This window comes from Colias philodice, chromosome 6, assembly GCF_061535455.1.
Source record: "Colias philodice isolate Cphi_HAF_F1 chromosome 6, ilColPhil1 Martin Lab GWU primary, whole genome shotgun sequence".
Taxonomy (NCBI): domain Eukaryota; kingdom Metazoa; phylum Arthropoda; class Insecta; order Lepidoptera; family Pieridae; genus Colias; species Colias philodice.
The window spans coordinates 12335911-12350672 of record NC_143091.1 but is presented as its reverse complement, the minus strand read 5'-3'; the positions used below and the strand labels follow the sequence as shown (position 1 = coordinate 12350672).

General features: G+C 33.6%; 1 protein-coding gene across 1 annotated transcript; it reads left to right on the top strand.

Annotated features, from left to right (window-relative positions):
• Positions 1-4327: 4327 nt before the first annotated feature.
• Positions 4328-13602, top strand: LOC149488124 (uncharacterized). The gene is made up of 5 exons (XM_089695942.1): positions 4328-4349; positions 5015-5142; positions 6802-6900; positions 11693-11803; positions 13495-13602. The coding sequence occupies exons 1-5, from the start codon at positions 4328-4330 to the stop codon at positions 13600-13602; spliced, it is 468 nt and encodes a 155-aa protein (XP_089552068.1).
• The last annotated feature ends 1160 nt before the right edge of the window (positions 13603-14762 follow it).

The following is a 14762-nucleotide window of genomic DNA, read 5'->3' as shown; positions in this document are numbered from 1 at the left end:
GCGGGTAAAACGGCGAGGCACAGCTAGTACAGTATATCCCACCGTCAGTCAGTATACTATTACTTATACTTAAGGAACTTGTACGTTTAATACGCTGATAACCTAATCAATAATTAATTAAACATACGTAAGAAAATATACTGTCGTACTGGAAATCCTTGAGGGAGGCCTTTGTCCAGCAGTGGACGTCCCACGGCTGAAACAACAACATTAAATCATAATCTTTACGTACGAGCGCTAAGTGACATGAAAAGATACAAGATAATTATTAACACTATTACTGACTCTAAAATTTGACTTCGAGAAAAAATTTATATTTTTCATAATAATATATTCCTATTCCCATATTCTTTGCAGTGAGCAAAGTTTAGTTAAATTTATTTAACTTTCATATCATTAGTTCTCTCACTAATGACATGTCTCATCAGAAATTTTATATCAAGAGATTGTAATGGCGGCCCGCTTGTAGTTCTCAGTTGAGTTTATTTTAAAGCTAAAATATAGTTCTTTCTTAAACATTTTATTCAACATGCATCATTTAGTTTTAAATGGAGAAGAAATGAAGAATGTATTTCTTGGATATACTTTTTAATGAGCTTAAACGACCATGTTACATAGGAACATTTTACCATGAGTGTGGCTACAAAATGTATGGATTGATAATAATGTAACGTAAGTTTTTTATGGTTAAAGTTTGCTTATTTCATTAAAAGTTCTATTAACAATATAAAGGTTTTTATCCAAGAAGTTTTACCATTCTCTGCTACATATAGAGACCCTGTTTGAACTAAGATAAAAGTTAAATATAGCCTATTACTTTTAATACACATGTAGTCTAAATATAGTCCATTTTTAAATCAGTCGAGTAATTTTTTATTTTTCTTTATCAAAAAGCGCACGTAAAATCGAATCTGTTTACAATACATATTAAAATTTTAGGTAATAAATCTATCCTACACTACGTCAAAAAACCCTGAATAGCTCCATAGAATTCGTCTCCAGCCTCTTTATTTCGCAAAACGAAGGCGAGATGCTCGTCATAAATAACAAAAGCTTGTACCAAGCTGTCCCAGAGATAGTTATTAGCAAAACAATTTACTGAACATAATACTTGCTTGATCTGTATTACGGTCACGTAGCCAGTTATGTAAGATCTTTCGTTCTGAAGCTTTGCGAAATCTTGGAATTGTTTTATGTACATTGCTCGCTTTGGACTGGAAATATTAGAGTAGTTGTAGTGAAGACAGCAATGTATAGCAAAGTTAGGAGGTAACGTGAGTAAAGTGTGTTGGATTTTTACTTCAGCTTTTTAAATTAAGTTTGGTGAATTTCCTTTTTCTTAGTCTCATGTGCTTAAGTAGGTATTTGAATTTTCAAATGCAGCGGTGCAATCTTAATGAATGGACTATAAAATGTTACTTAGTGTTCTAGACTCTCGTTCTAATTATGTTATTTTATTTTTGTTTAATTCTTTTCTCCTTGAAATAAGTCTGACTTTTTTCCTTTACAGTGATATTATAACTTACTAGCTATGTCCCGCGGTTTCACCCGCATTGCTCCGCTCCTGTTGGTCTTAGCGTGATGATAATGTATCTATACTCTATAGCCAGCTTCCTCTATAAATGGGTAAACTTAAATGATACGGTGCAAACGGCCATAAAGATCTATATTAAATGAACAATGTATTCAAGGTATTTAATTGGTTAAGGATTAATGCTGTATTGGTTAAAATCGCTTCGAAAATTAGCCATTATTTGTCGTAAAAAGTAAATGACAAAAAAAAGTTATTGTGGGAGTATATAAGAGATAGACATATACCATCGCGGACTTTTCTGTAGACCTTTTCAATGTGTATAATACTTAGTACATTATTTTGATAAAACTCGTAGGGTTCAGCCTGCGTTTGCAATATAAGCGGAAAAAAATGTAATTTTTACGACATCACATTAGAAACCTCAAAAATAACAGCACTTCTCCACTATTTAATGGATGTTATTATACATACAAACCTTCCTCTTGAATCACTCTATCTATTAAAAAAAACCGCATCAAAATCAGTTGCGTAGTTTCAAAGATTTAAGCGTACAAAGGGACATAGGGATATGGGGACATAGGGACATAGGGACAGAGAAAGCGACTATGTTTTATACTATGTAGTGATGTAGTGATTAAGTATAGATAGATGTAAAGTGTTCCAAATTAAATCATATACGTTATTTTTAATATACAGATATTAAAATGAACGAATATTTTTAATTAATTTCTTTGTTAGGCACGATTTTGCTAAGAGTTTATTGAAAAGTAATTAAATTACACTTCAATATAACGAATAGTAATAAAATAATTTGGAAAATCCAAAAGTGCACGCCTCATAATTTTTTTTTAATAAATATTTATTAATTATTATTTTTGTTTATTTAATAACAATTAAACCACATCGAATCAGACCCTGAAAAATGAAAGGGTTCTATTCCTGAGCATACTCAAGCGTAAGAGAAAAAAAAAGACTCGATTAGTAAAGTATTTCGGTCGCTATCGTGTTAACAAGAAAAAGGATCCGCACATACAGACACACGGACGTCCAAGACAGAACTTTTTTAAACTGTTTTTTAACTAGTTTAAATAACAAAAATGACATCAAAAATATCATGAACGTTAAAAATAGTGTTTTTTCTTAATATGTGTGTGTATGTATTATCTTACAAGTGCAATGTATGATACATAAAGACATTTTAAGTTTGAAAAATCAGATGTTTTTCGCGAAGTGACAGTAGTACCCACCTCAACGCTTCGCTTATGAGGCGTGCAATTCAGCGCATTTTTATCACCCTCACTCATATACTACACATATGTTAGCGTTAGCAAATATCAAATAAACCATTAAGCATTATTATGCCATATTCCCACTTTATTTACTTTAAACTGGGGACACACTGGGGTCACTGGGACATTTTTTAAATCATGGTCCAAACTATCCACCATCTTACCGCCAGGCATTGGAAAGAAAGAAAGAAAATAAATTGATTGCCAAAAACCACAGCGAAAAACATGAAAAATTTTAAAATTAGGCAAACGGATACAGCCTCAGCAAAATGCTGCACAAAAGCAGCGCTGATTTTCAGGCTGTACCGGCGTTTGCGGTGGAAGTTGTAGTGCATACACACAAACACACATATAATATATTATGTTTGTTTGTATATTATACGAACTTAAACTCACACGTCATGTTTATTAACTGCAGCCCATTGGAATTGGATGTGAGAGATTGGCGATTAATCAGATGACAGTCAGGAGACATGTGTTTTACTTTGTGATAATATAAAAGTGTAAACTATCTGAATACAATAATTACTTCTTGTCTATTTTGATAATTTATTGAGATGTTAAAAAATAAAAACAAAAACACTTAACTCAGTTTCTGAACAAATTTGTCATTAGACAATTTCAGCCTTGCTTTTCCTCTTGAACGAACCAATTTTATTCGCCTAGTATATTTAGCTTTTAGCTCAGTATGTTCCCGGCCTTATATTGCAAAGTTTATTTACATTTATTTTGAAAGCGATCCCTCTCAGCTTTGAAGTTAAATTACAGCGATAATTAAAAACCATTACAGTTTTAATATCTTCGTTAAGTGGAAAGCCCCGTTTAAACACTTATTTAGCCTTAGATTAGGAAATTTAAAACATTACAGGAAAATATGAAATTAATTTCGAGCGGAGGAAAGTAATTATTTATTATTTTTATTGGAATATTGTTTGTGTTTACTGATTTGATTTTTATAAAAATGATTAATTTAGGCTAGCATCGCCAGCGGCTTTCGGTTAGTTTTTCTAGTTTCTATTATATAAATATTGAATCGCAAAATATTATGTTGGTAAGAGTATAACTCAAGAACGGCTGAACCGATTTCGTTAATTCTTTTTCTTGAAGTACGAGGTTGGTTCTTATGTAGAGAAAACGTAAACATGTACCTAGGGCGAAGCCGGGGTGGACCGCTAGTTGTAATATAAAATCTTCACGTCCGAATCAATTATTTTTTTTAATAATATTTTTTGATACACTTTTCAACATCTCATACTATTAACATAATAAAAACCGACACAAATTGAAACAGCAAACAATTCATTTTGCACAGCAAAAAAATCACATATTGAAACATACTTTTTTCAGTCATGCCAAAATTTTATTGCGTCCATCTGTCCAGTAACAATTCGTCGTGTGAAAAATAAAAACGTTTTGACAGTTAGACAAATACCCATATCGCCACACATATCGCAATGTGAAATGGAATAACTAAATTGTTCTGCAAGAAAATGGATGAAATACTATGTTGCCTGCTGTGCAGAGAGGTGAGCCGTGAGACGCACGAGTTGTTCTCAATTTGTAGATGGTTTTTGTAGAATAATATACTGATTACTACTGCTTGTTGAAATAGTGACTACACTACAGCTGTATGCATTATAATAAATGTAGCTACGTTGGCTTCTGAGCTATGATTCTATATTTTTTACGATAAGATGTAGTATATAATATTAATATGTATGCTTAGAATAATTACACATATGTATGTTTGTACCAAGAGTTCTATTCAACGTGTAAAAATAAACAATAGCTAAGATGTCAACATTAAAGTTGTACGCTAAGAAGATGAATTTTTAATATTTATGAAACGTTTATTATTTTTTTTTAAACCTAAAACGTCTATCGACTAACTATCGAACCAAGTACAAATAATTCTTATCAATATTTATAATTTTATTAATGTACTAGGTTTCCGCCCGCAGCTTCGCCCGCGCAGTCAAAGAAAAACCCGCATAGTTCCCGTTCCCGTGGGATTTCCGGGATTGCGTCATTTTCCCGGGATAAAAAGTAGCCTATGTCCTTTCTCGGGTATCAAAATATCTCCATACCAAATTTCATGAAAATTGGTTCAGTAGTTTAGGCGTGATTGAGTAACAGACAGACAGACAGAGTTACTTTGGGATTAATAATATTAGTATGAATTTCTCTCCAGACAAACGCGTGGTAAGGCATAGACTGTTCACATCTTTAATATCATCAACGGATTTGATCGACTCCATAGCTATGAATACCTACAGATCTGAAGACTACCACATGCTAAACGCTCTATTTGCCCCGCCTGTAAGTAACAATTTATCTTCTAATTAAAATCACATTAGAGCAATGACTTCTACACCTATTCTAATTCTACACCAATGTTAAAAAAGAAATAACTCAGATGTTTTTTATATAAAACTTCCCAAAAACATAAATGAACATCCATTAATATTTCTTACATATTATCATGTAGAGCCAAATCACTTTTGTCTTAGTTATTTTAATTTATTTATTTATGTCTACAATATAGCAAAGCACAAACAAACAATATCAATGTTTATTTATCAATGTTCACCAAATTAAAAGCAAAAAAATCCGTTTAAACGTAAAACAAACGTTATTCTTTCATTTTGTACGTGAAACAAGTCTAAAATAGATAAATAAAGCCTTAAATAAACCAACTGAACATGACAGATGTTGTTTACGATCAAAACATCTTTGAAGATCACAAGATTTTGCCTACGCGAAATGTTTTTCTTCAATAAGGTTGAGTTTGTAGGTCTTATAGTGACGAGCGGAGCGGGGCTGATAGCGTAGCGAATACATTCCAGCGTATTTATACAGTAGCTGAAACTAAGTAACAAGATTATTGAAGCTAAAACTGACTTGAAAATATGAAAACATTAAGTTGTTAAAATGAATTGAAAAATTTTCTATAGTAATATCTATTTTATCAATCGAAAATGGTAAGTTTCTATACCTACACGTGTAAGCGCTAAATTAGATTCCATTTGCATATTTTAAAATTAAAGGTCAAGTAATTCACTTTTACAAAATGCTCATCTATGGGAGGTGTACACATCTAGATGCATGCACAATCGCCCTACGAAACGCTGTATAAGCCGCACCGCTGTTCCAGTCTTGAAATCTCAACCTTACAGCGAGCTTGTCAACAGTCTTAAGGCTTACCGTTCATTATTTGCCTCTCTTCCGCACCAATAACGCAAAATTGACGAATATGAAGCATTTTTTTTCTGGTTAACGATTTGTTTGTCCCAGAACAACTTTGCGTTGAAGCTATTTGGTAACGTTTATTAAGTTAGCGGGTTTTTGGCCTGTTTTTTATCACGATCTTTATTCTATTGTCGTGGACTCAATAAAGTTCTGGTTGATAGTAGATGTGTGTGTTAGTGGAACTTGCGCATGTGTGAGTCTGGATTGATTTGAAAATGGAACTCTAAAAAACTATATTTTCCCCTATCATGTAGTACTTTTTGCGATTTTCAGCACATGTCATTAAGAACTACACAACTGCACAAATGACGCCACCGACGTGAACTAACGCGATAGCTGGTGGCGGGAGGTGGTTAAAAGAGACGTTGCCAGATCGCTAAAGGTTTTAAGTTCCGAGAAATCGGGACTGTTTCAACTCACCTCTGTTTCAAAACCCCTCGGTCTCCAAGCCACGGGCAGGTAGGGAAACCCCTCGGTCTCCCCTACCTGCCCGTGGCTTCACCTGCGCGATCAAAGTTTCCACTTGAAATTAGGTTTCGCCGCGGTAAATAGTGGCTTATGTCTGCTTCCTAACTATTTCCAGCTACAAAAATTATGCCTCTAAACTGCTGCAATGCGAAGTGTGAAAGCAAACATACACACTTTCGCATTTATATACTAAGAATTAAATTATCAGAATGATAATAATTTTTCCATAGGTTCATATCATAAGATTGTGTATGTTAACAGGTCACAATGTCAAGCGCTTCAGCAAACAGTATGATGCACGGAACAAAATCCATGGTCACCTCTTTCAGGACCTGGGTTCAGACACATGAAGAGGCACAGGTAAAACGTTGTAGAGGTTTTTATTCTTGTTGTACTAGAGTATTTTTTTCTTGTATCCGTACTTAACTTCGTGTTTTTTTTTCTTTCTTTCTTGAGGAATGTTTCTAGTCTTAAAACAATAATTAATAAAAAGCATTTGAATGCTATAAAACTAAATATTAAAGTCTTTATTGCATTCTTAATAAATTCTTGGTCAAATAATAAAGTCAAGAAATTAAGAAGCATCAAAGCACTAAAACCGGTATTATTCATTACATTATGTTCTGGTCGGACGTCTAAAATACATTACAATGCGCGGTCACAGGCAAAGCACTCTCACTGGCTGTAAAGTATTTTTTTATGTTTATGGTATGAATATTTTATTATGATTAAGAATTTCCCATTTCATTGTTTCCATTTGATGTTTAACTTCTTTATTTTCTCACAGAACCACCAATTTTTTAGGAAAAGCGCCTTTTAATATTCTTTTTAACTTCAATCTGCACAATAACATTGAAAAATTAAAAACTTACTTATTTAATAAACTAATTCAAAATATTTGACGACAATTTTAACTTAATTTGTCTTTTTATGTAAAACATAAAATTTTGTACGGATTTGGATATCGTAGATGCAGATTACTGGATGCAATTTCTAGAGTACGCGATCATCCACGAATAGCAACTATTTGTACATGATCTGAGCTTCAAACCGTAATATTATATTATTCTTTTAAAATTGAATCCACAGCTGAAAATACATATAGGATATTAAACTTTTGTTCTGCTTTCTATAATTTTTTAATTAATAGGGCTGCGTATAAAAAACAGCATTATTTTTTTTCGGTCTTGTTATTATTTCCTTGTTTTTTTTTATTATTATTATCGGCTATTACCTGAATTCGTCGACTATCATAAATTATCATCTTTGAAATCAGAAAGTCTGCTTTTCCTGAACTTTAATAAAAATGGAAAATTGTCAAATTATTCTTCGATTGACCGCTTTAAAGCGAAACAATAAACGATACCATATTGACTTACAAAAACTTACTCAGGCCCAATCATTATCGAGTATCGCGATTACCAATTCCATTATTTATGTTATAATGTCGTCCCTAGATGGTCATGCAGCATGACATGTTACGTCCTGTCATGCATGAATTATCGTTTATATCGATGATTGAAATAAATGCACATGCAAATTTCGAGATAGTAGCTAATTGATGAACATTTATATTTTGTATCCCGCAAGGTATGACTGGCCTGCTCTTATGATCGTTAAAATCGTCGCATGTCATGCAAAAGCTTAAAGTGTTTGGCACAAGCTAGAGGGCAACTGTATAAAAATGCATGATTTATTTTGGTCTCTCATGCAGCATGACAATTCACGTCAACGCATGTCATGCTATATTATCGTCTAGGGAACACACAAGATGTTTCATACAAAAAAAATGTGATAGCTACGAATTGCCTGTCACTGAATAATAATTGAGTGATCCCAAAGATCGGTATTATTGAAAAGAATAATTGATAGACAAGATTCTTGTAAGAGCCTCTCAATGCTCGGAATTGTTAACAGGCAATTATCTTCCTTCATATTCCGTCCAATTCCACTTAAGTCCTTTTTAATAGATCTCCGTAATTAATAACGTTTTATTGGAGATGTCTTCCACCTTTTTTGGTGACACTTATCTTGTACTTCGCGTAGCTTGGCATCTTATAATGTTCTACTTTTGTTTTATATTTGTCCTGTATATGCAGTAAAAAATCCATACTATAATATTATAAATGCGAAAGTAACTCTGTCTGTCTGTCTGTGTATGTGTGAACCAATTTGCATGAAATTTGGTATAGAGATATTTTGATACCCGAGAAAGGACATAGGATAGGTTTTATCCCGGAAATCCCACGGGAACGGGAACTATGCGGGTTTCCTTTGTAAACGCGGGCGAAGCCGCGGGCGGAAAGCTAGTGTAATATAACTTAAATAAATATAATTATTTATTAACAATAAACTAAACCGCCTTCAAATGGTCAAAACTGGAAAAAAAATGGGACACTTCTGAGGTAACAATCTCAAGTAAACAAACACTCGAAGTAAGTGAACCTCTTCCTTTTTTTGAAGTCGATTTAAAATAAAAACCACCAGCTTAGCAATGATTAAGTAGAAGACTAGGTTTAGAAAGTTTGCTGTGAACCTATTACTTTGAGCTTAAACTTGTGGTAACTGTTTGGTCCGATAGCAATGAAACTCTGCTGTTAGAAATCCACATTAGCCTTGTTTAAAATCTATATTATGTCATACTCTTCATAAATATAAAACAAACAAATACTTAATTATTTATTACATAGAATCATTGAAATAAAACAAAATTCTGTCATCCTACTCTATTCTAACCATAGTAGAGGTAAATCCAAAAGTCTGAACTTATCGTAAATTGAAATCTATCAATATTCATCATCAAAAAGAACACTTAGCCAGAACTTCTAATCGAAACAAGTGGAAGCCTAAATTAATTCATGAATGGAAATTTTACGACAAATCAAATAATGAACTGAATAGTCATGGCGCTAATTTTGAGCCTAATTTTATTGACATCTCATTTCAATCTGTGTTCCAAGTGTTAGCAATTATATGGAGACTAGCGACCCGCCCCGGCTTCGCACGGGTGCAATGCTGATACTAAATACACTACAGAAAAACTGTGATCGTTGCACGGCCCGGGTATAAAATAGATAGCCGGGCGGCCGGCCGGTACCGCCGCAAACGCTACGTCTTGCAATTTTTAAATCTGTAATATCTTCGAAAATATTCACTTAAATCATACGGTGTAAAGGGCCATATAGATCTATATTAAATGAACAATGTATTCAAGGTATTAAATTGGTTAAGGATTAATGCTGTATTTGTTAAAATCACATCGAAAATTAGCCATTATTTGTCGTGAAAAGTAAATGACAAAAAAAAGTTATTGAGGGTTATCTATAAGAGATAGACATATACCATCGCGGACTTTTCTGTAGACCTTTTCAATGTGTATAATACTTAGTACATTATTTTGATAAAACTCGTAGGGTTCAGCCTGCGTTTGCAATGTAAGCGGAAAAAATGTAATTATTTACGACATCACATTAGAAACCTCCAAAATAACAGTACTTCTCCACTATTTAATGGATGTTATTATACATATAAACCTTCCTCTTGAATTACTCTATCTATTAAAAATAATAAAAACGGAAAACCATTTAACCTAATGCTGAACGATTTATAACGGTTTACAATGTTATATTCAAATACCCTCATAAATGACTTATGTGGGTATTTTGATATTTATTAACATTGAGGTCTAAAAGTATTATAACATTTCTATTATTCTTCACATATTGAGTGTGTGCGAATTAAATGATGAAAAAAAATGTGTAAAATGTGTGCGTGTACTAGAGTACACACGTAAGAAGTGAAACTTCTTTATGACCTTAAAAATGTCACGAGTATGGCGTAACGCAAAAATGTCACGCGTACGGCGTAACGAAAAAATGTCACGCGTACGGCGTAACGCAAAAATGTTACACTAAATTTTTTTCCAACCCCGATAAAGAAGTTTCACTTCAAAAACCGCATCAAAATCCGTTGCGTAGTTTCAAAGATTTAAGCGTACAAAGGGACATAGGGACATAGGGACAGGGAAAGTGACTTTGTTTTATACTATGTAGTGATAAAATATCATCAAAAAGATCTATTTTAAACTAGCGGTCCGCCCTGGCTTCGCCCGTGGTACATGTTTACGTTTTCTCTTCATAAGAACCATCCTCGTACTTCAAGGAATATAATAAAAAAATAATTATCGAAATCGGTTCAGCCGTTCTCGAGTTATGCGCTTACCAACACATTTTGCGATTCATTTTTATATATAAGAAGATATGCAATTCTATCAAAAATTGTGTATTTTAGATTTCTTATTGTACTTATGTACAATACTTATTAAGGTATCTTCGGTTAGATTAATTTATTATAATAGACTATGAAGTCTAAACTAAGAGTCGCAATTTTTAATATCAAGTTAGAAAGAGCAAAACGAAATGAAAAAAAAGCGCGTGTGCCGTTTCAGAAGTGGAATTTCTTTAGCAAGATTCACGTCGCCTTATTCCATGACGTGGCGGTATTGTCATGACGCGACCTTGAAATTTTACTCTCAATGCGCCTAAAGAAGTTTCACTTCAAAGTGAATTCATTCTTTATTTAGAATAAACAGTGAAGCTCTTTTACAAATGAAAATATCTTATTTTTTATTGCAAGCATAAAATTTACGCTTACAGTATTTACATAAAAAATATTCTTGATAAAGCTTTTCACCCGTCGATTTATATTTAAATCAGTGTGCAATTTAAATTTTAAAGAGATGGGAAATTTGCAATTATCCAGTTTACAATTATTGAGAAAACAAAATTTTAAATTAAAGCTGTCAGAAATTTAAACTACTGCATACGATTCTCTTGCTAATATTACCTATAGATAGGGATATACTTACGAATAATATTTGAAACTATCCACAAAGAAGATATAATTTAAAAAATAGAGCTTTCTGTTGTTATGTAAAAAATTGAAAATCTTCAGTAGGTGTAAAATCAAATTTATTTCTCAATTTGACTTTTGAATTGAACTTTCGACTTGGTCAACCGATTGTGATGATTCTTTTTTATTTGATAGCTAGTGCCTTCTGGTTGTTCCCTAATTTTTCCCTAGTACTGACAGTTTGTAGGTTGTTTAGTTTTTTGTTAAATTATAATTATATTCTTTTGTTTTATGTTTACAGGTGATGATGGCCAGCATTCTAGTGGTAGTGGGGTTGTGGTGGCTCGTCAGAACAATGCTCGCGCTTATCATCAACCTCATATGCCCCATTTTGGTAGTAATATTGGCAGTGGTGAGATTTTTTTATAATAATAAATTATTTATTTTTAAATTATTATAAATTACGTGAACATATTGACCGAGGCTCCTCATACAGTTATGAATTGTTATTCAGGAGCCTGTGTTCACACTAGGTTCTATTAAAGTATTACAATTTCGTAAACGAATTTATTCAGCTACCTAATTAATTATTTATTTACACGTTTAATCGTCTCCAGTCCACAATCTGTATCTGTTCAAAATATCGTCAAGATACAAATAGCTATTTTAATTGAAAGATTAACAAACACCCACTTATCCATCTTCACAAACTTGCACGTTTAGTAGAAGGATTAAAACGTCTTGATATTATTATATAAGTTTATATCAAGCATTGAATGCACAAGTACTGTTCGAAGATACTTGATCAAGGATCTCTAATGCGTTGGACTAAGAGCACAGATTAGAGAATAGTTACTTCGTAACAGATACATCACTCCCATACAAAAGCTAAAATACCTACGCTATATTTACCTACAAAATGCGCCGCAACTCGGCTGCAGTAAGAAATGTACTCTACGAACACGCAACGAGAAGCGAGTTTCCCGCGCACGCCGCGTGATTGCGTCATCAAACGAAAACTTTAGGGTTGTACCGAGCGCGTAAATTAAACACAGAGTTGCTGAAACACTTAATTTTTTATTGTTAATTATATTTGTTACATTATACAATAAAAAAAATGAAATCTTATTGATAGTAGCTGTTGTTTCCTTCGGTTTCACCCGCGTGGACCCGCTATATGTTTCTCCTGGATAAAAAGTAGTGGTAGGTTTGTTCCTGTTTAGGCAATTGAAAAAAAGACAATTCCTTGTTATTCACTCTTGAACTCCGACACCCGTCCACATCGCAAAAACCGGGCATCTTGGTAGCGAGCGCGGGAAACGTGACGCGGGTGCGCAGTCTCGCGTGTGCCAACCAACTGCCGCTTGGGTCGGTACCGACCTACTGTGCGGTAGGCACTTATAGCGCGACCTTGAGCGAGTGACGGAGGCCTGCTAAGAGCTCATCGAGCTATTTCGATGTACAATATGCACACACGAGCATGATACGGTAATACTTAGGTTTAGCTATCAAATTCTAGGTTCAATATAGCCTGGTAGTTGAAATTCAAACTAGACTCTCACTTGATGTATTACTGTGTACTGTGCGTAAATGGGACAATGATATACATCATCATGATCATAGAGGGGTATAATTAAAATGTTTACTAATGTTTAAATGCGAAAGTAACTTTGTCTGTCTGTCGGTCTGTCTGAAAATATTTGGATAAAATTTGGTACCTACAGAGATAATTTGAGACGTAAGAAATGACAAAGTATAGGGTTTATCGTGGAAATCGGGAACTATATGCGTTTCTTTGACTACTCGGACGAAACTGCAGGCACTTGGGTTTATATTAGGTACCACCTCTTATATTATTTAACCTGTAGAGTTTGGATGCTAGTCTACTAATCAATATACATTAATAATTAAGAGTGCCGTTTTTTTATAATTACTTTTATATTTTATAAACGAGCGTTTTCCACACACCTTCAATGTAAACAAATTTTCATTGCGACAGGGAAATTTAACATGACTCTTGACAGATTTTAAAACATTTTCAGGGTGAACTAATTATCTTATCTTAAGGTTGTTTATTTTAACATGATTTCTTATTTATTTCAGATGTGCATACCACAACTACGAGCGCCACTTCTCGGTCAAAACTATCCACTGTTGGCCAACTTGTTGCGCGACATTCTGCTGAAGATGGCGGAGAATATAAAGACTTGATTGGCAGTGTTATAAAAATTGTAAAATGTTTTGTTATTACGCAAATAAAAGTTGAAACAGCTGTTGTTGTTGTTTATTTGGTGTCCCATTTGACAATGTAAATAGAAAATAATGAACAAGTAAACAAAGCATTATAATTGTGTAAGATAATTTTGATAGTTTATAAAGGAGGGGTTAATAATTAATTTCGTACCAATGAGTACAATTATTAAGCTATTGCATAGCTTCTATCGCGGTCCTTGAGCGCGGGGACCGAATCCAGAAATTGCGTAACGAAAAACCTCACGCTTCCCACTCCGACGGGCGCGGAGGTGTGGCTTGAAGGTATAGCATGCAATAGCTTTACCGCGGCAGTCCCCGAGTGCCACACGTCTTCTTTTGCTGAATTTTCAAATAACGAATCAATTCTTAGACTGTATAAATTGATAGTGCCTACTTACTAATAATAATCGATTACCGAATTCATAATACACACAGTTTTCATATTCCATACTTTTATGGTACCAATAAGAACTAAGCTAGCTTAAGGCTCAAAAAGCTTAAAGTTAAAAAAGTATATTTGGGTAACAGTAGTAAAAAAATCGTGTTTCAGTAAAGTGAAACTAAAGAGTACCATATAAATCTCACGCACTCCATATAAATGAACACGTCTCTTCAAATATTTCGAGTTAAATAAAAAACCCGTGAAGCCGAATAGGAACACCCTATATAAATTATCTTGAGTGGCAACAGTAATTGTTTCTCCTACATTTCGGTTTCATGCGTAGTTGACTTGTCCTATAAATTCAAGTTAGGATTGGAGCGGGCGGTAAATTTGTGAAACTCGTTTGATATAACGATAGCATATTTCTGTGATTTTATACAGGGTGTTTAGATTTAGTGAACTGGAGTGAAAGGAGATTTAACTTTGTGTTGAACGTTTATTTTCTCTTTTTATTCGATATTTTTTACTAGCTGTGACCTGCTGTTTTACCCGCATTACTCTGCTCCTGATGGTCTTAGCGTGATGGTATGTAGCCTATAGCCTTCCTCGATAAATGGGCTATCTAACGCTGAAAGAATTTTTTAAATCGGACCAGTAGATCCTGAGATTAGCGCGTTCAAACAAACAAACAAAAAAACTCTTCAGCTTTATAATATTAGTATAGATATTTGTAAAG